A 26926-nucleotide genomic window follows, 5' to 3' on the forward strand; every position below is an offset into this window, starting at 1 on the left:
TCGGAACAGAAACATACAAATCGCTTTGTTTGTTCGAGTAATGGCAAATGCTTTGTTAATCCTTAGAAAGCTTAAAAAAGAGAATTCGTTTTGGTTTTTTTTTTCAAACGTGACAAACTTGGGTGTTTTTGTAGATCTTGGGCTCACGCTACCTAACTAAGCCCCACGAATGTTTCTTCCCACCAATGTGAACGGTAATTGAGTATAAATTACATCTGTCTTCTATAGGAAAAAAAGGAACACAGGGCAAATTGTAGACGATGTTAAATAATAAAAAGCGACTGTGACATTTCGAAAATGTCGCATCGTCAAGAGGACCTACATTTTGCAGAAAAGTAAATGGAGACAAATAAGAAACTAGAAACATTTTACATAAAAAGGACTCTATAGATTAACAAACTAAGAAACTAGGTAAGGAAATGTCTTAGATTATGCAACATATTATATATTATGAATACAAACATTATTAAGATTAATATACCATCAGGAGGTATATACTATTTGATACGGCCAAAACGCGCCTTATCGAAACAGGTCTAACCCTAAGACTCTTTGGGCCAAGTCCTTATTAGGCCATTTAGAGTCGATCCAGCGATGTCCGTCTGGCTGGCAGGTGGCACGATAATTCTTGAAGGGAGTATCTGATTTGGTTAAAATTGGTACATCGTAATATTATTGTCAACTTAGATCAAAATCCATTGTCAACTTAGTCCACCCCTTCTGGAACCTACCCCATAAAAGGTCGAAATTAAAAAAAAAAAAAAATATTTTACTCTAGATCACAAGATCTGTCATAAAGATGGGAAGGATCGGACCAATTCTTCTGGTATCTCCCCTACATAGGGTTCAAGATTTTGAAAAACAAAACGTCCAAAGAGAGGAAAAAAGCATCCAATTCTCTGCAATTGAAGGCGATGGTGCTGAGTCCTGTTAGAATGTCCAAGGCCTGCGGCCAAAATGTTTGCGTGGCCAAGGCTTTCATACACCCTCCAGAATATTTTTGCGATAATATTCGGCATTTATTCTGATGCCACAGTCAATGAGCGGAAAGCGACGATCGGCTGTTATGGCGGCTCACACCATCACCATGGCCGGCGCTTGAGTTGTGGTGGCCAACCGAAGGTGCACATTTTCAGCTGACCTCTTTGGCAAGTAAACACGATCATTGTGTTTGTTTACAAACTGCTGGAATTCGGCAGTTCACCGCTTTCGACCAAGCAAAGCAACTTTTTAGCTCTTTTGAGTTTATGTTCATTCTGTTGCGGTATAAGTTCTTGCACTTTTTGGAATTTCAATGCCTTTATCCGGAGCTCATTTTCCAATATTTGCCGAATGGAATACTGCGATATCTTCAGCTCCCGAGCCATTTTGCGGCCATTGCGACGCGGGTTTCGATCAAGTCGCCTCATTACTTTTCGAACCATTTCTGCTGATGTTGCTGTTTTCTTCCGTCCAATTCCTTGGCGTCGTGCTACGCAACCAGGATCACGGTAACGAGCAATGGTACGGGACACAAAACATTTATTCACATTTAATTGCTGGAGTGCTCTAATGATAACCACTTGTATTTTTCCAGCCAAATATAAAGAAATCACACTATCACGCTTGAATTCCATCACGAATAACTTTTTTCTGGAAAATTCTCACCTTTGCTTTTGTACGCTTGAAAAAAATATATAAAGCTGTCACTGGAATAATTTTAACAGCTTTCGGGCGAGCGGCTCAGAAATGACAGCAGTCTGAAGTTGGTTGCAGTTTTTTCATCTCACCCTGTATATCTGTAAACCCCCTCAGATACCGCACCCACAAAGTGTCACAATTTTCAATACTTCTGTCTGTCATAACATCGATTCTTTATTCAAATATTTCTTTCAACCAGAAAACTGAGATAAATATGGAGTTCATGATTTATGATATGGTACGTCGCAATATTTATATCATATTTATTCGGTTCCGATACGGTGTGGACAATATATATATCTTCATCGAGGGTCATCAATTTGAATAATCATAACAGAAGTTTAAATATGTTTAGTTTCGAGAATTTGTAACAGATTTCAAGACCATTGCCTTTTTAAGGAAGAAAATTCCCACAGAGCATTTAAATGTACCTTCGGGTTAATTTAAGTACGTGATCCGATATACCTAAAACTTAATTGTTCTTTACACAAAAAATCCCACAGTAGTGGAGTAAACAGATATAATGACAACATTTCAATTGACTGCATGGCCTCGCTCACCTAAATCGTGAGACGGCAAAACAAAAACAAAACCACCCAGTTAATTGAATTCGAAGCTCTCTATTTGCCAGACAATGTTACATTAACACAACCACTTCAGCGCATTGTCACAATGAAGTTGTCTGGACAAATAGGTTGCCAAAGCAAATGAACTGGTGGCAGACAAAAACAATGCCTCCGCAAAGAAGTGAATGCGTGCTGCTGTCCATTTTAACGCCATTTTCATGGATGACAAGAAAATGTCATTGTTCATCATCAGTGCAAAGGACATCTGAGATTACTTGAAGATAACATTTCTGTCCTTATTCTGTTGTTCTTTCTAATCAAGCTACTGTGCTACGCTACTCCGGGGTATGCCAACCCCCCCCCCCCCCCCCACGCGGGGAATGATATTTTTTCTTGTTAGAATATTTAAATTAGATATTTAAATTTCTAATACAATCTTTAAATTAAAATCCATCAAAAAATAAGTCCCTTAAGGTGAACAGGTGTTGTTGCTGTTTTTGAAATGCATGTGCCTGTGTGAGTGTGTCCTTGTTGCGATGGATATTATCATTGAAGTAGACCCTCGATGGCACAAGTATGAGGCGAAGTGGCATTGTGCCAAGGCTTAATAATAATCATAAAAAATTACAAAAATATGTTCCCCTCAACAACAACAACAACAATAGCAGCAACAACACGAATACCGGCTGTCAACATCCTCTTTAAGTCCTGCTAGATGTAGGTGAGGAACCCCTGTCAATGATGGCTGTCAGGACTACAAGCTGGACATTGTTTCCAAAAAACGACAAAAGCAGAAGCAACAATTCCATTCTGTGACCATTTTTTATCTCTGCCAAAATGTACAACAACAAAAAAACTCCCCACAACTTGGAAGGCTAGCAACAATATTGTTAGTTAATGCTATTTTCCTTATTGTTGTTGCTGTTGTTGTTTTTTCTTTTTATTTATTATTTACTTTTGTTAGATTTTTGCTATGTTTCTGTTGGCTGTCACTTGGTTTCTCTTTTTTTTGTGTATCTTTTGTCATAATTTGTGGTTGTTTGTTGTGTTGTTACTGTCATAAACGAATGTCATCATCACTCGGACCGGACCGTGTGCTGGAAATTATTCAAGGCATGGGGGAGGGGATATGATGACGAGGTGTGGAGGGAGCATTGAAAAATGTTCTTCCGTCCTGGCCGTTTTTTTCCTCTAAGGTTTATGATACCCTCGTGTTTTGTCCATTATAATTGCTTAACGTTTAGCATTTATAATGAACTGGTCGCTAGTGTTGTTGTCAGTTTCTGCTTATTTCATGTTTTTGTGGCCATGTTCTGGGGGGTAACTATGCTTTGCTTTCTCGCCCCTCAAGAAAAGAGAACATACAGATATTATAGCTACAAACCTGTAGGAGATATATTACGAAAATGTTCATTTTGATGGGGTTCTCGACAAAGAAAAAAATGACTTTGGAATTTTATTGCCCTCGTGGTGTTTGTTAAATGTCTGGTCTGCATATGAGAAGCAAAAAAAAAAAAATGCGAAACAAAAAAGGTGTGTTGTATTTAATTTAATTGCAGTTGAGAAAGACTAGACAGAGATGGACACCATGACACATCGTGAAAAACCCGAATTAATTTTATTTATAATTTGGGAATTGTTTTATTAGTTCCACCCCACCAAGTACCTATGGTGATTCATAATTTTATTACCTTTTGAAGCTGACAAAGAAACGTATGTATGTATCACAACTGTAGGGGATATTTTTATAATCAAAATTAAATTACTTGTGAAATTAATAGCGTCGTACTGAAGCGTATTAATTATGGCATCAATTATACGCCATGAATGTCTCTATGCCAAAAATGTCGAATTGGAAGTAATCGAAAATTAGACTAAATAAATAATATTTTTAAAAATGTGCTTAAATTTTTTTGATGGATTGATGAAAAAAAATATCTGGCAATTTTTTCCGACAAATGCCAATCTTCAGCCAATGTTCGGGTATGTAAACATATTTTTACTTGCGTTATGGTTATCCAACCCGTTGACCCTTTATGGGGGAAGTTCCAAGGGAGTGGACCAATGTTCTATATTTCGTGTTTGACCTAAGTCTGACATAAAAGTACCAAATTTGGTCTATATCGGCTACTTCATTCACCTTTACATGAGAAATGTAATATTTTTTGGAAAATAAGGAAAAGGGGGTGAGATACCAGATAAAATGGACCGAGGTCACCCACTTCATCTAATAATGAAAACAAATATTGGGATGAGCATCTAACATTTATTTCCTAGTTTATGCGAATAACTCATCAAACTTTTAACATTTTGTGGGGAGGGGAATACTATATTCACATCACATCTCAGGTTATCAATTTTTAAAAGAATCGCTGACTTGTTTGGCAAATTACAAGAGATATAAATATTGAAAATTGTGACCCTTTGTGGGGGAGATACCAAAAGGGGTCGGCCGATATCTATCGTCGTCACACCAGATTTTGAGTTAATGGAAATATTGCGATGTGTGAAATTTAAAGAGAATCGGTTGCTTACTAGCCATTTTAAGCGTTGTGGTTATTTAAAATTTTGAGCTCTTGAGGGGGAAGAATCGGAAAGAGTCATCTGCTATATTTCATCTTCACACCAGATTATGGGCCAATAGAAATAATGTGATGGGTGAAGTTTGAAGAGAATCGAATGCTTATTTCGCAATGTATTAGAGAAGGAATTATTCAAAAATTTGACGCCTTGTGGGGAGGTACCAGAAAAAGTGGACCGACATATTTCATCTTCATACCAGATCTTTTGTTAGAAATACTGTGATGTGTGAGAATTGAGAATCGGATGTTAATTGAATTTTATAAGAGTTTTAATTATTCAAAACCTTGACCCGTTGTGGAATGGTCCGATCTCTACCATCTTTATAGCCGATCTTGTGCTGATAGAAATATTTATATGTGCCAAGTCTGAATGGAATCGCATGTTAATTTCGCGTTTTATGAGCTCCATGTATATTCAAATTCAAGAAAGGATTTCGAGGAAAATCAGACTATCTGCTCTCTTTCTGTGCAGTGATTCTTTTTTGAATATATATATATATATATATATATATATATATATATATATATATATATATATATATACCCGCTCTAGCCATGTGGCTGAGGGTATAATAAATTTAACCGGAAAACTTAACCTTTTTTAAAATACTAACTTATTTTTTTGTGAAGAAAAATTATCCTCTGGACAACCAAAGTATAGAATGGAAAGAAGTTACGATATCCATAATATGATAACTTTTAAAAATTAGAATTCTCTAGCGTTGAAGCGTATACATTACGACGTAATACCTCATGAGGGCCTATACACCATGAGTGCCTATACGCCATGAGTATCTAAATACTACGAATACTCGGAATAGTTATGAAAATTTTAACCTTAATTAGCATTAGAAGAACAATAAACCAAAAAAAAAAAATGCGGTCATTACAGAAATATAAGTCCAATTATTGGAAATAACGTTATATATTATCCAAAATTAAACAACAGAGAGGTTGAAACTATATTAAAGGTTTTGATGCCAAAAATTTTACTTCTTAAAAATCTCTGTGGCAACTACTTTCCTATTTATGTATTGCCCAAAATAACCAAAAAATTTTCCAAATATGAACCAAGTGCGATATTTATAAGCCCCCTCCCCCCTCCTACTTCATGGCAAATATCAATTACTAAAAATTTTATTTTTCCACATTTCATGGCAACAATTCGTTCGTTATTAATGTCAGATGGAATTCACTGAATCAAAACAATTTCGAAAAAATTACGCATTTTATATACAAATCAGCTTTTATTTCGTATTCCAACAGATGTGTGCCAAAACACTTGGATTTAAATGTGCCACAGCACAAGGCACGAATATTTCAATATAATATTCAATGAACGTAGGCAAAATATTAACACAATTATTATGCTTCCGGTTAACTTGGCACGCATAAAAAAATATGCAACCGGAAAAGAATGTAAATGAATCCGATTTACATATGTGTGGTGTAACATTCAAATGTTCATAATTTCATATACATAATAACGATAAGTGGGAAGAATTGATAAATACAATTGAGAAGGGACAAAACAAATATGCCTCTCCATGTGGGACAATCTACCTGGTAAGGGGTCCCATAATAGCACGACTACATTTGCTTCAAAAGCAATGTATAAATATTCTGCCATATGGAATGCCTCATATATCTTTATAATTTACAAAGCAAATGTGTTTATTTCTACATATTGAAAATATTATTATTTTTTGTATTTCACAAATATTATGCCGCGATAACCTTTGAATCTTTTTTGGTGTTTTATTACAATCACTGATATCGATTTTTGCCATAAATATTATTGATTATTTACATCGATAAAGGTTATATCGTGGCATTTATTTTTCCAAGTGGAAATTATTCGGGGTTTTTTCCAACCTTAATAACACAACAATAAATATTCTCCGATGGTGGCATTGACGTGCCAAAATATGCAAATAAACACATTCAGCAAACAAAAAAAGGAGAAAACAAAAACAGAAATGAAAATATTTGCATTTGTTTGTGTTGTTACCGTCGAATGAGTGACAAAGTGCTTTCGTGTGAACAACAGTGTGCAGGCAGCCAGGCAAGCATGAGTTCATTAATGCGTGCCCTAATCACATTCACATTGCGTGCCAAATGTCGTCACACACAAATGTTAAAATGTTAAGAAAACAGAAAAAAAGTGAACAACCGAAAATTAATCACCAAAAGTGAAACTTCATACACCTCTAAAGATTGTAAAGCTCACAAAAAAAAAAAAAAACGACAAATCCCTAAATTCCTCAACGAAATTTGAGTATAGTTGAAAAACGCTAAGCACAATATTTTTTAGTGAACTTAAATTTAAGTTTTAAGAAAAGGCTGCAAGGAGTCTCGAAATGTTGTTATTATGGAGGATTGAAAGCTCTCACTGACGACTGAAATGGGTCCTTATATATTTTTACAAAGAGGTTCCTTACATGCGACTGAGAGGAGCCCTTACAGACGAGTTTTCAGAGTAGACTGAAACAAGTTCCTTACAGGCGACTGTAAGGCGATAGGAAGTATTTTCTTATAGATATATAAATGAGTGTTTATAGACGAATGAAAGTAATCCGTATACGGAACTGAAAGATGTCCCTCTTTAGGTAACTGAAAGGAGTTCCAATAAGCCACTCAAAGGAGTTTTTATAGGCGAGTGGAAGGAATAATTAAAGGTAATTTAGGTGGATTCTTGTTGGTAACCGAAAAGAGCCATTAGGGGCAACTTAAGAGTCCTTGCTTTCATGCTCAAAAACTGATCACAAATAATAGCTAAAATGCCGAAATGTTTAGGCGAGTAAAAAGGGATCTTACTAAAGGGAGTTCTTATAGACGCTGAAAAAATCTAAAGTGAGTTCTTACAGGCTACAGAAAGATACATTTATAGACGAGAGGCAAGAGTCTTTATTGGCTAATAGGAGCCTTTAAAGCCGACCGACAGGCAACTTTTGCAGACGACTCAGTGAGTTTTATAGACAACTTTACTATTTATAGAGTTCTAATAGATACTGAAAACAGGCTTTAGAAAGGTGTCCTTAGAGGTGACAGTAACAAGTACTTGTATGCGACTGAAAGAATTTCTTTATAGGCAACTGAAAGGCGTACTTATAGATGTTTGAAAGAAGTCCTTTTAGGCAACAGAAAGAACTCCTTATGAAGTGAGTTCTTACAGGCATCATAAAGAAACAGACAGACAGGAGTTTTTATTGACTAATAGGAACCTTTAAAGCCGACTGAGAGGAAACTTTTGCAGATGCTTCAATACGTTTTTATAGACAACTCAAAGGACGTATTATTGATGCCGCAGAGGATTGTTTATAGGCGACCAGAAGCTGTATTTAAAGTTGATTCAAAGGTGCGTCAGAGACTCTTTTCAGTGGACTGTACAAAGGAGTCTCCTATTCTGATTCTGCTTATCATTCGAACTCGATCGAAGGTTGAATCATTAATACATAAATTTTTAAAAGTTAAAAAATGGAAAAGCTTGTAATTGTTATTTCTTTCCTTAGTGGGAATAACTAACAAGATACAGTAATACGTAAGAAATATCACAGATTGTGTCGGATAGATCCGGAAACCTCATAAATACGAAGATGACATGGAATTATTCTCGCCAGTATTATTGGCATATTTGGAGAAAATAACATTTTTTTTACCACATAAGAGCCTACAAGTCCTTTTCTAAAATAATTCCCAAGTTTTGGTTTACAGATCCAGGATAAGGATTACTTAAAATTAAATACTTAAATGTGGTTTCACACAACTTGTGAGAATTAAACGGCTAAGCTCCAAGTCATTTGCATATTTGAAGTACTAACTGTGTTAATGACAACACCAGTGTTATTATTACCTTCCAAACACATACGCACACACACACATACAAATAAAAAATACCATCGTAAAGCGTATTTTCTAACACTCATTCCCTAGCAAATTGCTACAATTTTTTATATTCAAACATTTTATAGGGCTTTGGCATGCTACATAAACGTAATGAGAATATCACGAATTTTAGTTTTGCAAACTTATTCCGTTACACATTTGCCTCGAAATATGCTATTTAATAATATAAGCATTGACGCCTGAAAGTATGCATTATATTTTCCGGCTTTACGAATGAGTAATGAAACCTTAAGAGGAACTTTTATCTCGACTATTATAAGGGTGTTGGCACTGGAAAAAGATTTAAGGATGAAGATACTGTGTCCAATGGCCTTTAAGAGGTCCACTCAAAATGGTAATCGGAGGATGGAAGGACATTCTTCAATGGGTATTGGTTTGATTGGGGTTTAAACAAATTTAAATAAACTTCAAATGTGATTGTACTCTTTTTTTGAAGCTGTCAAACAATACTTAGAGGTGGTTATATTGAAACGCCCCTAAAATAAAATCATACATCATGCAATATTTACACTTGAAGATTGAATGCCTACTAATAAGGCCAAAAACATTGCGTGACAACATTTGGCACTTATAAATCAAATAGAAATGCACACACACAAGCCTCAAGTTGAAAATTGCATTAATTCAAGGGTTGAAATAACGGAAGAAGGAGGAGGCATATCCACTCTTACCCATATCTGCAGTGATTTTTTGCAGCAACAAAAAACCAAATGCTATGAAATTTGAGATTTTTTTCCTCCTCAAGGTCAAAATACTTTATCGCAATAGTTGGCCTTAACATCGGTGAATCTGATTAAGGCACACGTTCGGAATGTGTCATGACTTAATTGATTGCAAGGCTAAGCACTGCAATGTTTTTGGGGGTAATAAATTAAAACGTAACAAGAAATGTGGAAAAAAATAAACAACAATTAGAGGACAATAATTAAGTAGATTTTATGAATAAAATTTTGGGTGAAAATAATCGTCAACGAGAGGTGGTAGCCTTTGACACGTGACAAATTTATTAAGCTTGATTTTTATTGCTGTGATTTAAATACAGAAACAATTGTGAATTAAACTCGGTAATATTTGGGCGAATAATACTAAATTTTTTCGGTCATGTGTAGGCGTACGTGAAACACAGGGTGAGGTGAAAAACCTGCAACCAACTTCAGACTGCTGTCATTTCTAAGCCACTCGTCCGACAGCTGTTAAAATTATTCCAATGATAGTTCATTATATTGTTTACAAGCGTACAAAAGCATCTTGGTGAGAATACTCCAGAAAAAATGTTATTCGTGATGGAATTCAATCCTGATAGTGTGATTTCTTTATATTTGGCTGGAAAACCACAAGTGGCTACCGTTAGAGCACTCCAGCATTTAAATTTGAATAAATCTCTTGTCATTTGTAACATCGCTCGTTACCATGATACTGGTAGCGTAGCTGAACGTCAAGGAAGTGGATGGAAGAAAACAGCAACATCAGCAGAAATGGTTCGAAAAGTAAAGAAGCGACCCGCGTCGCAGTGGCCAAAAAATGGCTCGTGAGCTGAACATATCGCAATATTCCATTCAGCAAATATGAAAAAATGAGCTGGGGGTAAAACCATTGAATTTTCAAAAAGTTCAAGAACTTACACCGCAACTGAAAGAAAATAGACGCCGTCCATGGTGATCGACCGCCATAACAGTCGATGGTCGCTCTCCACTCGTATTAATCGGCCGTGGCATCAGAATAAATGCCGAATATTATCGCGAAAATATTCTGGAGGGTGTATTAAAGCCTTGGGCACGCAAACATTTTGGACATTCCAATAGGACTCAGCCCGCGCCACCCAAGAATGATTACAAAATGAGGTTCCTCGCTTTATTTCCAGCACACAGTGGCCAATCTCCGGATACCAATCCGTTGTAATATTGTGTCTGGAGGATTTTAGAATGCAAGGCTGGCACTAAAAAATATTAAAGTGTCGATCAATTCAAGCAAGCGCTTCGCCGGAAATGGACCAAAATACCACAGAGCAACATTCGGGAAGCGTGTGACGGTTTCATTGGCCGTTTGAAGGCCATAATTCGTGCCAAAGGTAACCAATTCGAACAAATCGAAACTTATTCTAAAATTTGATGTTATTTGATATGAACTTTGGCAGCACTGACATGAATTGCTAAATTTTTTGCTGTGCTCTCGGGAAAAATCTTTAAATGTAAAAAATATACTATTTTTCGGAGTAAAATACACCTGTGCTACTAGTTTTCGACTATATCTGATCACGCCTTATGAAGATTTGCTGAAATATTTGATATTCACGCTGATTAAGCTACAAAAACTACGTGCCTTCATACACCAAAAACTACACTGCTGCGCTAAGAAGGAGAAGATAACAAAATTGTTTATGTGCTTTGATACACTAACAACTTCTACACGGCTGCGCTGAGAAGAAGAATAAGAAGAACACTGTTTATTTTGATGCGCCACTTGTGACACAAACAAATTATCGATTGGTTTTTTTTTTGTGTTTGCAACCATTTTCTTATGATGTCAACCAGATCTAAAATTTATACATGTCCTATTTGTGGTAAAACTATTGGTAAAGTCTACAGTGTTGGATGCTCTACTTGTCCCAATTTTTTCCATCCGGCATGTATTGGTAAGAGCATCAATGAAGTTAAAGCAAACAAAGGATTGGTGTATAAATGCAATAAATGTTCACAAATTTCACAAAAACCTGCATGTAGTAATTCTGGTCGTACTAGTGACAGTGATGTTATTAACCATGTTACTGCTGTCGTGAACGATATGGCTTCGGCATTGAAAACTAAAATTGAACAACAAATGCAATCATATGTTGCCGATTTTCAGAAGGCTTTGGATGATGTCGTTGCATCTTTTCGGCAGGAGTTTCTGGATGGGTTGCGCAAAGTTTCGGACGATGTTAAGAAATGTGAAGACAAGATTGGGTCATTATCTTCAACGCTAAGTACCATCAAAGGGGAAATTGAGATATGCAAGTCCTCAATGTCGAGTATTAATTCTCTCCGAAAACGAATTGAGAAAATGGAGGTACAGAATGGGATTCTTCAACGCCGTCTAAACCGTTCAAATATTGTCCTTAATGGCCTTCCTAGTGGTCTTCACAATATAAGCGACATTGTTATTAAAATTGCAGCCATTTGCCATGTCTGCATTAATCAAGTTGATATACAGCATTGCTGTTATTTTGCCGGTGGTAAATCCATTTTGGTTAAATTGAACTCTGTGCTTTTAAGAGACAGTATTATGGCTAATTACCGTCGAGGTCCTCCTATTAAGTTGAATGCTGTTATTGGTGGAAATCTACAAACGAATGTGTATATAGACGATCACCTGACTCCCGCTTCTGCCAGGTTAATGTATGTTTGCAGACAACTTAGAAACCAAGGGAAAATTACAAAATTTATACTAGTTAATGGTGATGAGCCTGGAGTTAATGTTTTGCTTCCGGATGGCAATGAACGGTTTCTTAGAATTGATGATTGTGAGGCATTATGGAATCATAGCTGAAAAATTTATTTGAATTAATTTTTGAGTAGTTCTTAAGGATTCTTCCTGAGTCAAATGTTATATTAATTTTCTTGTTTTGAATTAGTTTTCATATTATTATTATTTTTTTTTTCTTTGAATATGTTTTTTTGCCTTGATTTCTTTCTATTTTTCTTTTGTTGTATAATTATTTTAATATATAATCTCCTTTTGATCTCAATTTCGGTTTCAATTAAGTTCCCCAGCATAATATTTATTTTTATTTCCAATGATTTCAAATAACCTCGGTCCTATTGTTGGTAATTCGTCTTTTTTCAAAAACAGATTGAGTCAATATTCAAATTGTATGTCCATTGGTCATCTAAATTGTCATAGTTTGCGTCCGTCCATATATAATACCACCCTTTGTGAGCTTAAAAATCTTATTTGTGATAGTGGTTTTGGGTTGTTCGCTGTTTCCGAGACTTGGTTGAAACCTTACGTTTCGTCGAAAACTGTTGCGATTCCGGGCTACTCATTTGTCCGCAATGACCGACCTAGCGCTCGTGGAGGAGGTGTAGGTATTTATATTTTAAAAAATATTAAGTATAAGGTGGTTTTTCGCTCTGAAAATCCTGGAGTTTGCGAGTCTTTATTTATAGAACTTATTTTTGGTTTAAGTAAAGTCCTTTTTGGTGTTGTTTATTTGCCACATGGTAATATTCATAACTTTGAGGAGATACATGAAGATATTTTGTCCAGATACGAATCTATAATTGTTGTCGGCGACTTTAATTGTAACTTGTTCGACATTTCCAAATCGAAATGAGGAATGTTTGTCTTCGTCTTGGTATATCAATTACTCATAACTCGTTGCCTACCCATTTTAATATTGCTACTGATTCTGTTTCTCTTATTGATTTTTTTGCCTGCAGTCACCTTTGTTCTCTTATCTCCTCTGATCAAGTCCAATGTCCTTCTATTTCTCACCATTCTTTAATTTTTGCTATCACTAATATAAATTTGACATCAGCAGAACATTTTTTTGAGTTTCGGAACTATAATGATATAAATTGGGACGGTCTGCTTGATTATCTCGTCAATGTTGACTTTAGTAGTTTATATAGTACATCTGATATTAATTTACAGCTTTCGTTTCTCCAGTTGCTTATTGCTAATCTTTTTTCACATGTTCCTATCGTTAGAAAACGTGTTGTACATTCCTTGGATCCGTGGCTGAAATGTAAATCTATAATACTGGCGATCTCTTTGCGTGATATGGCGTACAAAAATTATTTAAAATTTCCTACGCAGCAAAGTATGGCGGTGTATCGAACCCTCAGAAACAAAGCTAAGTCTATTCTTAGAAAGGAACGTAAAAAATATTATGAAAAAATTTTCAATGGACTAAATGCTACTCGTCTCTGGAGACAACTTCATGCCGGTGGTATCGTTGACAAGGACGTCAACCTCTCAACTGACTTTGATGTTAATGTTTTGAATGAATATTTTACTCAAGAAAATGGTGTTGGTAATGTTATTGTTGATTTTCCAGATATTGATAGACAATGTCATACATTTTCTTTTAATTGTGTTTTCGAGATAGATGTATTTGAAGCCTTTCAGCAGGTCAAATCGAAGTCTGTAGGTGTTGATGGAGTACCCATTAAATTTTTGAAATTAATCTATCCATATATTTCTAGACATTTCACCTATATTTTTAATACAATGTTTACAACATCGACCTTCCCAAATGACTGGAAACTGGTAGCGTAGCTGAACGTCAAGGAAGTGGATGGAAGAAAACAGCAACATCAGCAGAAATGGTTCGAAAAGTAAAGAAGCGACCCGCGTCGCAGTGGCCAAAAAATGGCTCGTGAGCTGAACATATCGCAATATTCCATTCAGCAAATATGAAAAAATGAGCTGGGGGTAAAACCATTGAATTTTCAAAAAGTTCAAGAACTTACACCGCAACTGAAAGAAAATAGACGCCGTCCATGGTGATCGACCGCCATAACAGTCGATGGTCGCTCTCCACTCGTATTAATCGGCCGTGGCATCAGAATAAATGCCGAATATTATCGCGAAAATATTCTGGAGGGTGTATTAAAGCCTTGGGCACGCAAACATTTTGGACATTCCAATAGGACTCAGCCCGCGCCACCCAAGAATGATTACAAAATGAGGTTCCTCGCTTTATTTCCAGCACACAGTGGCCAATCTCCGGATACCAATCCGTTGTAATATTGTGTCTGGAGGATTTTAGAATGCAAGGCTGGCACTAAAAAATATTAAAGTGTCGATCAATTCAAGCAAGCGCTTCGCCGGAAATGGACCAAAATACCACAGAGCAACATTCGGGAAGCGTGTGACGGTTTCATTGGCCGTTTGAAGGCCATAATTCGTGCCAAAGGTAACCAATTCGAACAAATCGAAACTTATTCTAAAATTTGATGTTATTTGATATGAACTTTGGCAGCACTGACATGAATTGCTAAATTTTTTGCTGTGCTCTCGGGAAAAATCTTTAAATGTAAAAAATATACTATTTTTCGGAGTAAAATACACCTGTGCTACTAGTTTTCGACTATATCTGATCACGCCTTATGAAGATTTGCTGAAATATTTGATATTCACGCTGATTAAGCTACAAAAACTACGTGCCTTCATACACCAAAAACTACACTGCTGCGCTAAGAAGGAGAAGATAACAAAATTGTTTATGTGCTTTGATACACTAACAACTTCTACACGGCTGCGCTGAGAAGAAGAATAAGAAGAACACTGTTTATTTTGATGCGCCACTTGTGACACAAACAAATTATCGATTGGTTTTTTTTTTGTGTTTGCAACCATTTTCTTATGATGTCAACCAGATCTAAAATTTATACATGTCCTATTTGTGGTAAAACTATTGGTAAAGTCTACAGTGTTGGATGCTCTACTTGTCCCAATTTTTTCCATCCGGCATGTATTGGTAAGAGCATCAATGAAGTTAAAGCAAACAAAGGATTGGTGTATAAATGCAATAAATGTTCACAAATTTCACAAAAACCTGCATGTAGTAATTCTGGTCGTACTAGTGACAGTGATGTTATTAACCATGTTACTGCTGTCGTGAACGATATGGCTTCGGCATTGAAAACTAAAATTGAACAACAAATGCAATCATATGTTGCCGATTTTCAGAAGGCTTTGGATGATGTCGTTGCATCTTTTCGGCAGGAGTTTCTGGATGGGTTGCGCAAAGTTTCGGACGATGTTAAGAAATGTGAAGACAAGATTGGGTCATTATCTTCAACGCTAAGTACCATCAAAGGGGAAATTGAGATATGCAAGTCCTCAATGTCGAGTATTAATTCTCTCCGAAAACGAATTGAGAAAATGGAGGTACAGAATGGGATTCTTCAACGCCGTCTAAACCGTTCAAATATTGTCCTTAATGGCCTTCCTAGTGGTCTTCACAATATAAGCGACATTGTTATTAAAATTGCAGCCATTTGCCATGTCTGCATTAATCAAGTTGATATACAGCATTGCTGTTATTTTGCCGGTGGTAAATCCATTTTGGTTAAATTGAACTCTGTGCTTTTAAGAGACAGTATTATGGCTAATTACCGTCGAGGTCCTCCTATTAAGTTGAATGCTGTTATTGGTGGAAATCTACAAACGAATGTGTATATAGACGATCACCTGACTCCCGCTTCTGCCAGGTTAATGTATGTTTGCAGACAACTTAGAAACCAAGGGAAAATTACAAAATTTATACTAGTTAATGGTGATGAGCCTGGAGTTAATGTTTTGCTTCCGGATGGCAATGAACGGTTTCTTAGAATTGATGATTGTGAGGCATTATGGAATCATAGCTGAAAAATTTATTTGAATTAATTTTTGAGTAGTTCTTAAGGATTCTTCCTGAGTCAAATGTTATATTAATTTTCTTGTTTGAATTAGTTTTCATATTATTATTATTTTTTTTTTCTTTGAATATGTTTTTTTGCCTTGATTTCTTTCTATTTTTCTTTTGTTGTATAATTATTTTAATATATAATCTCCTTTTGATCTCAATTTCGGTTTCAATTAAGTTCCCCAGCATAATATTTATTTTTATTTCCAATGATTTCAAATAACCTCGGTCCTATTGTTGGTAATTCGTCTTTTTTCAAAAACAGATTGAGTCAATATTCAAATTGTATGTCCATTGGTCATCTAAATTGTCATAGTTTGCGTCCGTCCATATATAATACCACCCTTTGTGAGCTTAAAAATCTTATTTGTGATAGTGGTTTTGGGTTGTTCGCTGTTTCCGAGACTTGGTTGAAACCTTACGTTTCGTCGAAAACTGTTGCGATTCCGGGCTACTCATTTGTCCGCAATGACCGACCTAGCGCTCGTGGAGGAGGTGTAGGTATTTATATTTTAAAAAATATTAAGTATAAGGTGGTTTTTCGCTCTGAAAATCCTGGAGTTTGCGAGTCTTTATTTATAGAACTTATTTTTGGTTTAAGTAAAGTCCTTTTTGGTGTTGTTTATTTGCCACATGGTAATATTCATAACTTTGAGGAGATACATGAAGATATTTTGTCCAGATACGAATCTATAATTGTTGTCGGCGACTTTAATTGTAACTTGTTCGACATTTCCAAATCGAAATGAGGAATGTTTGTCTTCGTCTTGGTATATCAATTACTCATAACTCGTTGCCTACCCATTTTAATATTGCTACTGATTCTGTTTCTCTTATTGATTTTTTTGCCTGCAGTCACCTTTGTTCTCTTATCTCCTCTGATCAAGTCCAATGTCCTTCTATTTCTCACCATTCTTTAATTTTTGCTATCACTAATATAAATTTGACATCAGCAGAACATTTTTTTGAGTTTCGGAACTATAATGATATAAATTGGGACGGTCTGCTTGATTATCTCGTCAATGTTGACTTTAGTAGTTTATATAGTACATCTGATATTAATTTACAGCTTTCGTTTCTCCAGTTGCTTATTGCTAATCTTTTTTCACATGTTCCTATCGTTAGAAAACGTGTTGTACATTCCTTGGATCCGTGGCTGAAATGTAAATCTATAATACTGGCGATCTCTTTGCGTGATATGGCGTACAAAAATTATTTAAAATTTCCTACGCAGCAAAGTATGGCGGTGTATCGAACCCTCAGAAACAAAGCTAAGTCTATTCTTAGAAAGGAACGTAAAAAATATTATGAAAAAATTTTCAATGGACTAAATGCTACTCGTCTCTGGAGACAACTTCATGCCGGTGGTATCGTTGACAAGGACGTCAACCTCTCAACTGACTTTGATGTTAATGTTTTGAATGAATATTTTACTCAAGAAAATGGTGTTGGTAATGTTATTGTTGATTTTCCAGATATTGATAGACAATGTCATACATTTTCTTTTAATTGTGTTTTCGAGATAGATGTATTTGAAGCCTTTCAGCAGGTCAAATCGAAGTCTGTAGGTGTTGATGGAGTACCCATTAAATTTTTGAAATTAATCTATCCATATATTTCTAGACATTTCACCTATATTTTTAATACAATGTTTACAACATCGACCTTCCCAAATGACTGGAAAATTGCTAGGGTTTTCTCTATTTCCAAAAATAAAGGAAGGAACACTATTGAGAATTTGAGACCTATAAGTATACTACCGTCGCTTTCTAAAGTTGCTGAACATCTCATAAGGATGCAGATTCAATCATTTATACATGACAATAAATTTTTGATTAATTATCAATATGGATTTAGGCGTGGTCTCAGCACTACTTCACTTTTAGTAGACTTAACTGACTTGATTAGAGAGACAATTGATGGACGTGATAGTGGTGTTCTTGTTGCGCTGGATATTTCGAAAGCATTCGATTGTGTGGATCATTCAATTCTGATTGAGAAACTGTTCTCATTATATGCATTTGACAGTAATTCTTGTAAATTAATTGCTTCATATTTATCTGGACGTTCTCAATATGTTTCATATAATGGCGAGGCATCCAGCTTACGTAATATTTACAGCGGGGTACCTCAAGGTTCAATTTTAGGTCCGCTTCTTTTTGTTTTATATGTCAATGACATTAGTAGCATTCTAACTAATTGCGACTGTCATCCGTTTATGTATGCGGACGACATTCATTTATTTTTTAAAGGTCAATCAGACTTTCAACTAGAGAATAGCATAAATACAACATTAGCTAATATTTCACGTTGGTTGAGAAATAATAATCTAGTAGTAAATGTTTTTAAGACAAAAGCAATGATATTTGGTTCACCTTGCCGACTGAATAGCGGTATTAATATACAGGTTAATGGTGTAGTGGTGGATTTTGTTGACCGCATAAATTGTTTAGGTGTTGTTCTTGATGCCAAGCTTGATTTTTCTTTGCATATTGATGCACTGTACCCCAAAATTATAAATATGCTACGAAAATTACACTCAACTGATTTCTATTTGCCCTTATTTGTAAAGAGAAATCTTGCTCATTCTATGTTATTTTCGGTAATTTCCTACTGCATTGAAGTGATTTCTGGTACAACACATGAGTATTTAATGAAATTAGAAAAACTTTTTAACATCATTGTAAGATATGTTTATAATTTGCGTCGTTTTGACCATATTTCTGCGCATGCAGTCCTCTTTCTAGGAGTGTCATTCTCTACTTTTGTTAAACAACGCGTGGTTTCATTTCTATATAAATTTATCTGTTTAAATCTTCCCGGTTTTCAGCGAGATCGGCTAGTGTTCTCTCGGTCTACTAGGAATACGCAAATAATTTTCCCTCATTTTTCTACGTCTCTATATGAAAGATCTTTCATAGTTCGTTCCGCACGAATCTGGAATCAGCTTCCAGCTGAGCTACGACAATTCTCGTTTTCCCGCGGTGTTTTTCGCCGCATGTTTGAAAACTTTGTAGAGGCAAATGGAGGTTAACAATTTGTTTGTTAATGATATTGACGATACTGTATCGTTTGATTCAATATTGTTTTTTTTTTATTACCAGCAATAGACTTAAATTTATTTTCATTGGCTGGGGAGCCTTTTTGTCCATATTTTACATATGATTTCTTAGGTTACTTTAAGATACACTATGTAATATTTTTAAGATGTTTTTTTTTTTTTTTTTTTTTTTTTATTTTGGAGTACACTTTTGTAGTTTTCTGATAGTTGTGATACTTATTGGCCTAATGGCTTTTTCATTGCAACATATAAATAAATAAATGAATTTTTATATTTTTTTAATAGCATTAAAAAAATATAAAAATGATGGCGTTTGACTTTGTTGCAGTTTTACATCTCACCCTGCATATTTATATTTAAAACTTCCAAAACGTATCATATGTCATCGAATGTAATAACCCTCTCTCTCTTCATCTCTCTTTACAGAATGGATTATCAACGTCCTCAGCTGTTAATAATTTCCATTTCACTGCTGTATTGGTTTCGCAATACAGCCGATTGTTGGAAATTCGATGGCGGTGGTCCTGGGTCTCTAGGTCCTGGCTATCGAGTGCCTCGCAGTGCTTCCAACCTGTTAGCAGCCCGGGGACCACCACCTGTGATACCAAATGCCGGTGGTGGTGGCAGTGGCAGCTTTGCCAACCTCTTCAATTCACAGCCTCAAGACATACTCTACTCCTGCCCACTAAATAGCATGTGTCAATGTGCCGGATTACCGAATGAGACAACGACGCTTATCGAAATTAATTGCAACGAGGTGGAGCTGTATAAATTTCCAGGTGAGAAAAATATTTACACAACGGGTAAGCCCGGAAAATTCCAGTAACAGAGTAGAGAGACCCAAAGGAAGGCCTACGCGATGTGTGCACAGTTTCTTGTGCGGCGAAAAAAAAACTCCTTCCTTTGTCATTCTTAATTAAAGGGCCAACATGACATTAAAAAAAGGCCAGCTATGGGAAAATTATTAATTGCCTTATGTGTAAGCACGCATTCGACACGAAGCAAAGTGAGTGTGTGTGTGTTCGATCTTAACCACGATGGCCTTCCCGTCGTGATTCTCTCCTGTGTGAACAAACAACACAAGAGATTGTGTTGTTATAAAGTCCCCATGCAAACACTTATTTACGAGGCGATGTGGGCGTAGTCAATGCGTGCGTGCCGCTCTGTTGGTTAACTGTTTTAAAGGCTTTTGATTTTTTGCGGTCACTTTTAAGCGGTCATGGCAGAGATGTTAATTTACAGGAAGCCCTTTTAAAAACGTGGCGCAGCAAGAAGAGGAAACGGAACACATGTAGCAGAGTGCCAAGTGGACCGGCCTGACTGCCTGATAATGGCATTTGAATGTTAAAGGTTGTTGAAAGTGTGTTCGTTTGATTGCTCTTGTTCGATTGCTTGTAAAAGGGGCCTGAGAGTGAGTTACCCTGGCCGGTGGAGGGAGAGAGGTAACGATCAAAACCGTTAAGGTAGTGGTTAAGCATATTCTCATGCATAGATAGTGCCGGTGTTGTTTTTGTCATTATTGTTCGGTCATCAGACCGTAGTCAATGTTTACCATCAGCAACGACAACAACAACAACGCCATGGCATCAACATAAAAGACAACAACATCGATATATCAGTCGCATCATGGGGATGATGCTGCTGCAAAGTGGTTTTTATGGTTGATTGCACTGATTGCGGTGACGGCAATGCAATTTGCCCTTTTAGTCTCTAGGTAACAGACAGAAGCCGTTAGCATCACACGAACACGCACGCACTCACACACACACACAGAGACACGCGTTCTCATGTTTGCCGAAGAAACATAACCTAATGCGCTGAAGAGCTTTATGAAAGCATGACAGTTGCAACGTTTACCTATTACTTTTTCGGTCCATTACATGTATACACAGTGACGTGTCATTATGTAAAGGTTGCGAGTGTGTGTGTGTGTGTCAGTTGCAACCCGTTCATCGAACGATGCACACACTCACACACATGATTTGGAACGAAAAATGTAACATAAAGGGACATTTTTATGGTTTTATTGAATTTTTTAGGCGTTGATAAATATGACCGAATATAAAGAGGATGGTGGTGTGGAGGGGGTTACCCATACCAACAACAGAAATAAATGCATATAATAAGAAGGCAACAAATAGGGTTAAAACGAGAAAAAGAATAATAAGAGAATACATATAAGATCTGAAAAAACACAGGTTCTACTTTGTTTAAACAAATAGTTATTTAAATTGAGATATACAACAGCCCGTCGAAGCTTGTTTCCAAATTAATTTTTTGGTAACGAAAATCCATAGTTTCTAATCCAGGTGGAGCTATGAAATATAGTGTTTATGCTTGTAGTGCAAAATGTTGTAAAATTAAAAATTTAAGCCAAACTACTTAAAATCTTGAAAATTTGAATTTGAATTTGAATTTGAAGGGAAGGAAACTCGCTCTCGCTTAAAACCCAAAATAATCCTTAATATGTCAAATGGAGGAGAATACGCAGATAGAACAGTGTAGGCTTGTTTGTTCGGGATACAATAGTATTTTGTTGTTGCAAAATGGTCAGGCTTAATCCCTTTATAGTTGTTTTTATAAATACAACGTTTGTTTATTAGTGGAGAACGATGGTAATGTTTACCAGGGGGTAAGATAGGAAATACCTAGGTTTCGGAAAGACCCACCAATCCTCATCAGTTCCTTGTTTTTTGTCTGGGATATTCTTCCCAGAGAAATTTTAAAAATAACTTCTATGACAATTTTTTTTACCTAAGTGACGAGATCGTAAGCTCAACAGAAGAAGAACCAAAGAATTACGTAAAACCAAAATTCTTTTGAAAAATCTTCTATATCTTACAACCACACTTATATACATTTACATCTTTCTCCACTTGTTATGCTTTATATTTTGTGAAATATAGGAAAAATTCTAAAAAGAAATAAAGTACGTAAAGAAAAATTGTACTCTCGTAAGCTTTAAATATAAAGCTTTTAATGAAATGTATTTCAAATATACATAATTGAGTATTAGGGACTCTAATCTATGGGGTACAAAATAAAGCATCAGTCGGTATTGTCGACAGCCGATATTCGATTATTTAAATATATTTTGACTTCTATTATGACTTTGCAAATGTTTGACCCTCCATGGAGTAGGTTCCAAAGAAATGGGCCAATATAGTAAATTTTGTATCGGACTTAAATAAATATGATATAAATATTGCGACGTGCCAGGTTTGGACTATATCGACTACTTTATTCACATTAAATGAAATATATGAAATATATGGCCGTAGTTTGCCATTTTCATACTTCATCTAATACCGATAAAAATATTGGTATGGGAAAAATTATAAGAAAATCGAACATTTATATCCAATTTAATCCGAAATCATTAATTCCATATTGATTTCAGGTTTCTGGCAAAGAGAGATATATTTAAATACATTAAGTTTTAATGAATCGCTGACTTGTTTACCACGTTATGACAGATATAAGAATTGATAATTGTGACCCTTTGTTGGGGAGGCACCCGAAGGGGTTCACAGATATATATCATCTTCCAAACAGATCTTGTGTTGGAAAAAATGTGTGTATGTGTGAAAAGAGTTGGATGTTTATTTCGCTTTCTTTGAGCTTTTGGGTTTTCATGATCTTGAACCCTATGTGGAGGAGGCACCAGAAGGAATTGTCCAGTCTCTACAATCTTTATAATAGATCTTGTGTTGATAAAAATATTGAGATGCGTTTTATAAACTTCATGGATATTCAAAATTTTGACCCTCTGTGGGGGAGGTACCAGAAGGAGTGGAAGGAATTGTCCGATCTGTACCATATTCACACCAGACCTTGGGTTTATTAAAATACTGTGATGTGTGTAATCTAATTTGAACACAATCGGACTGTTAATTCACATTTTATCAGAGTTATAATTATTCGAACTTTTGACTCTTTGTGGGAGAGGTACAAAATGGCGTGAGCCGATATTGTCCATTTTCGCACTTGACCTAGCACTGATGTAAATATTAGGAGTCGTAAATTTCGAGAAAAATCTAACTATCCTTTCTCTCTCTGTACAGTAAAATATTGTTTTTTTTTTTTTTTTTTTTTTTTGAATATGTCAACCTTTTGTGTGGGAGGCGCCAGGAGTTGGCTGGTATTGCCCATATTGATAATAATATTACAAAGTACTAAGGTTAGTATGAAAATGTGGAAGGAAAAATTGTTAAAATATATTTTTTAAGGAAATATTATTAATTTAGCCTTGAAAATAAAAAAAAAAAAAACTGATCGTTCAATTATTGCGGCAAAAACTTTTTTGCGAGACGAAATTATACCTAATGAGAACCCTAAATTTCAAAATACAGCTGATTCCGAGTAAAAATTGAAAAATAATCTACCCCTAAATTATATTTTATTTTATTTATTTACTTTACTTTACTAAATCGACCACTGTACATCGTCGATTCTGAATTCGAGGCTGTCATACAAAAACGGTGAGTTATAGGTTTCTTTTGAACTTCCTTCTGAAACCAGTACCTGCTGTACCTGTTTGAAATCCCGCCTTTATTCCCACGCCCGTACAGATTTCCTTAGATTCGTGAAATTATTTAAAACACAAAAAAATGTCTCACAACTAACTTTCCTCCGACACGATTTCAATAATTTACTTTTCAACATTTTTTTTATATTTTTAGACCAGACAAGAAGAAAAAACTAACAATTTCATTCAATGTTCTCTCTTACTTAACTAATTGGCTAATGTTTTATTTTCAATTTGCCAAAAAAAAAGAGCCAAGAAAAACTCCGACGACAATGAAAAGACGGTCCAATTTTATTTTTCACATTTTCCCCCGAAAAAGTCATTGTTTAAATTACTGCACATTATTGCCTCTCTTTCAACACTCTCTTCACACTGGCCTGCCCTGTCCTGCCTCTACCCAATTAATATTCCTCAAGGAACTGAAAGTTTCATGCTGCTGCGGCTATAGACCACCAAAAAAGGACACTTCCGTATGTAAAGATTCATTAAAATATACACCAAGACTCTGATTGAAGTTGGAAATTAAAGAAATTAAGAAAGAAACACAGAACAAAAAAAAATACACAAATGAAAATCAGGGAAATTGTATTCGGTTTGTATTGGAGAGCAGCAGGAGACAAGATATCCTCAGGACTTCGCGTGTGTCTGTGTGAGTAACAGACAGAAATAAAGCAATTAGAAGAAACGTCGAAATGAAAGCATTTTTAACTTCACGAGGTACAAGGTGGTCAAAGTTTGGTGCAAGGTGCCCTTAAACCTTCCCAACCTTAGCAAGTCAACTCGGCAAATGAACGGCTGATGTCAGTCAGCTAATGAAGAAATCATGACAAACTTTCAGAGCCAAAAAACAAAAAACATCAGACCGTAGCCGTTGAATAACTCACCAAAGTCTGTCTTGGGAATGAGTTTCCTGCATTTTTTTCCTTCTTTTCTTTTTTCACTTTCTTGTTCTTTTTCTTCAAAGTATTTGGGTTGAGGAAAATTAAATGAATTTTTAATTTTCAAATGAATTTAATTAATTCTTTCTTGTTTCACTTATTTGCTGCGATGCATAAGGAACAACAACATCAGCACCAAAAGTAAAGAAGAAAAAAACAACCATCCAGGCTGGGAGAATATGGTTAATTTAATGGAGAATTAAAATCCAGAACAAAAAAAAGGCTGATAAGAAGCAGCAAAGTAGACTGTTTATGATCTAACAAAAATGAGCTGAAATTAAACGAAGAAATGTCAAAACAAAAGACGGCAAATGAAAAAGGTATAAAATTAGCATTAATCTAATGGCAAATTCAGGCCAACTATGGAATTAGGAAAAGAAGATGAACAAAGTATTGGGCAAGGCAAAAAAAAACTCATCAAGGATTCGTATTCAAAATTATGCCATTAATAATTAAACAAGTTTTAAGAAAATGTCTCAGATCTCAAATATAGCATCCGGGAAGGCGGGTACATTTGCAGCACAATAATAAATGTTAAATATTATAATACTGTAGGTGTTCATCACTCGGCGGATAATAAACAATCATAATTTTTGGGGAGGGTAATTATGAGAGTTCGGTTTTTTTTCTAAGTGAAATTATGAAGCAGTTTTTATGTAGAAATAGGCAAATGTATTGTTTAAAGTCACAAAAAGTTTGATTTCCCAACGAAATACCGGAAATTTTGTATTTTAAAATCTTAGATGATTTAATGCATCCACACAAGAATGCTAAAGAAGGCTCATGTTTTTGAATAGTCCCCAAATACCTGTTGTGCACTCTAGATTTTACAATATATTTTTTTTCAATTAGAGTTCTGCAAATCTAGGTCGATCGAACGACCTAGTTCCCTATCTTGTATCGTGAATCGAAATATGGAAAAAAAATGCGTATGAGTGCTATAAAATATATGAAATCACTCATACTTTCAAGAGCTGGTGTACTGAACTATAAACTAGACAGACACATCTGTTGTTCGAATTTATTTTATGTCTCTATGTGCGTGAGAGAGATAAGGGGAATGGAAAAACTAGCTTGCACTGATAATTTTCTGTCAATTTCCTTTTAGTTTTTTTATACCCTCAAGCAAATGGCTACAGGGTGTATGTACATTTGATACGGTCAAACTTATCGAAATAACGGTTTTAGATCCTATGTCTGTTTAGACCAAATCCGTTATATTTTTGTCAGTGATATGTCAGATGCGAAAATAGACAATATCGGTCAACTCCTTCTGGTATCTACCCCACAAAGGGTCAAAAACTTCACTTCACAGAAACTTAAACTTCACAATTTCCAATACTTCTATTAACACAAAATCTGTTGTAAAGATGGTTGATATCGGCCCACTCCTTCTGTACCTCCCCCACAAAGGAGTCAAAGTTTTGAATAACTAAACGCTCATAAAAGCGAAATAAGCATCCGATTCTCTTTAAAATTTCAAATATTCTAATATTTTTTACATTCGAAAGATGTGGTGTGAAGATGGGATATATTGGTCTACTCCTTCTGGTACCTCACCCACGAAGGGTTTAAAATTTTAAGTAACCAAAATGCTCATAAAATGCGAGATAAGCAGCAGATTCTTTCTAAACTTCGAACATTCCAATATTTCTATTAACATAAGACTTGGTATATTTAAATCTTTCTCTCAACTGTGGATCTGGTGTGAATAAGTAACCTATCAGCCCTGTCCCCTTCCCAACAAAAGTTGAAAATTTTGATTATCATTTATTCGCATACAATTGGAAATAAATGGTCGATTTTCTTTCAAATCTTGCACTTACCAATGTTTTTATCAGTATTTGATTAAACAAAATTCCTCGGTCCGCTATAAATGGTACCTCACACATATGTCAACATCTTCCAAATGATTGTCACATATGTCATAAATAAGAAGAAAATAGTCGTTGTAATATTAATGTTAGACTTAGGTTAGATACGAAATTGACAATATTGGCCCGCTACATCTCCCATAAACGATTAATAGTTTGAAAAAACATAAAGCAAGGCTTTCGGCAAAACCGACTGATACCATTTAAGTTGTTTTTACAAACTTAAAAGTAACAGCAATGCAAAACGAAAATTTCCGACCACGAATTGTTTTGTGTAAATGCAACAGGCAAGTTCAGGGTGGAAAAATAACAATTTGTGTAAGTAAAATCTAGATCTGGAGGTAGTATTTTTACAAGTGCAGGTGATCATGAAGTTGGCCATAGTTCATATTTTGCCT

The 26926-nt window shown here is 35.4% G+C and overlaps 1 protein-coding gene across 2 annotated transcripts in view; it reads left to right on the plus strand.

The window, feature by feature from the left end:
- The window catches only part of LOC101893846 (chaoptin), a 193170-nt gene that overhangs the window by 116094 nt on the left and 50150 nt on the right, over positions 1-26926 (plus strand). For both annotated transcript variants that reach the window (XM_059125173.1, XM_059125174.1), the window contains exon 3: positions 19615-19967. In XM_059125173.1, the coding sequence (XP_058981156.1) occupies positions 19615-19967 (353 nt within the window). The remainder of the gene's footprint in view (positions 1-19614; positions 19968-26926) is intronic.

Source organism: Musca domestica, unplaced genomic scaffold (assembly GCF_030504385.1).
Source record: "Musca domestica strain aabys unplaced genomic scaffold, Musca_domestica.polishedcontigs.V.1.1 32, whole genome shotgun sequence".
Classification (NCBI taxonomy): domain Eukaryota; kingdom Metazoa; phylum Arthropoda; class Insecta; order Diptera; family Muscidae; genus Musca; species Musca domestica.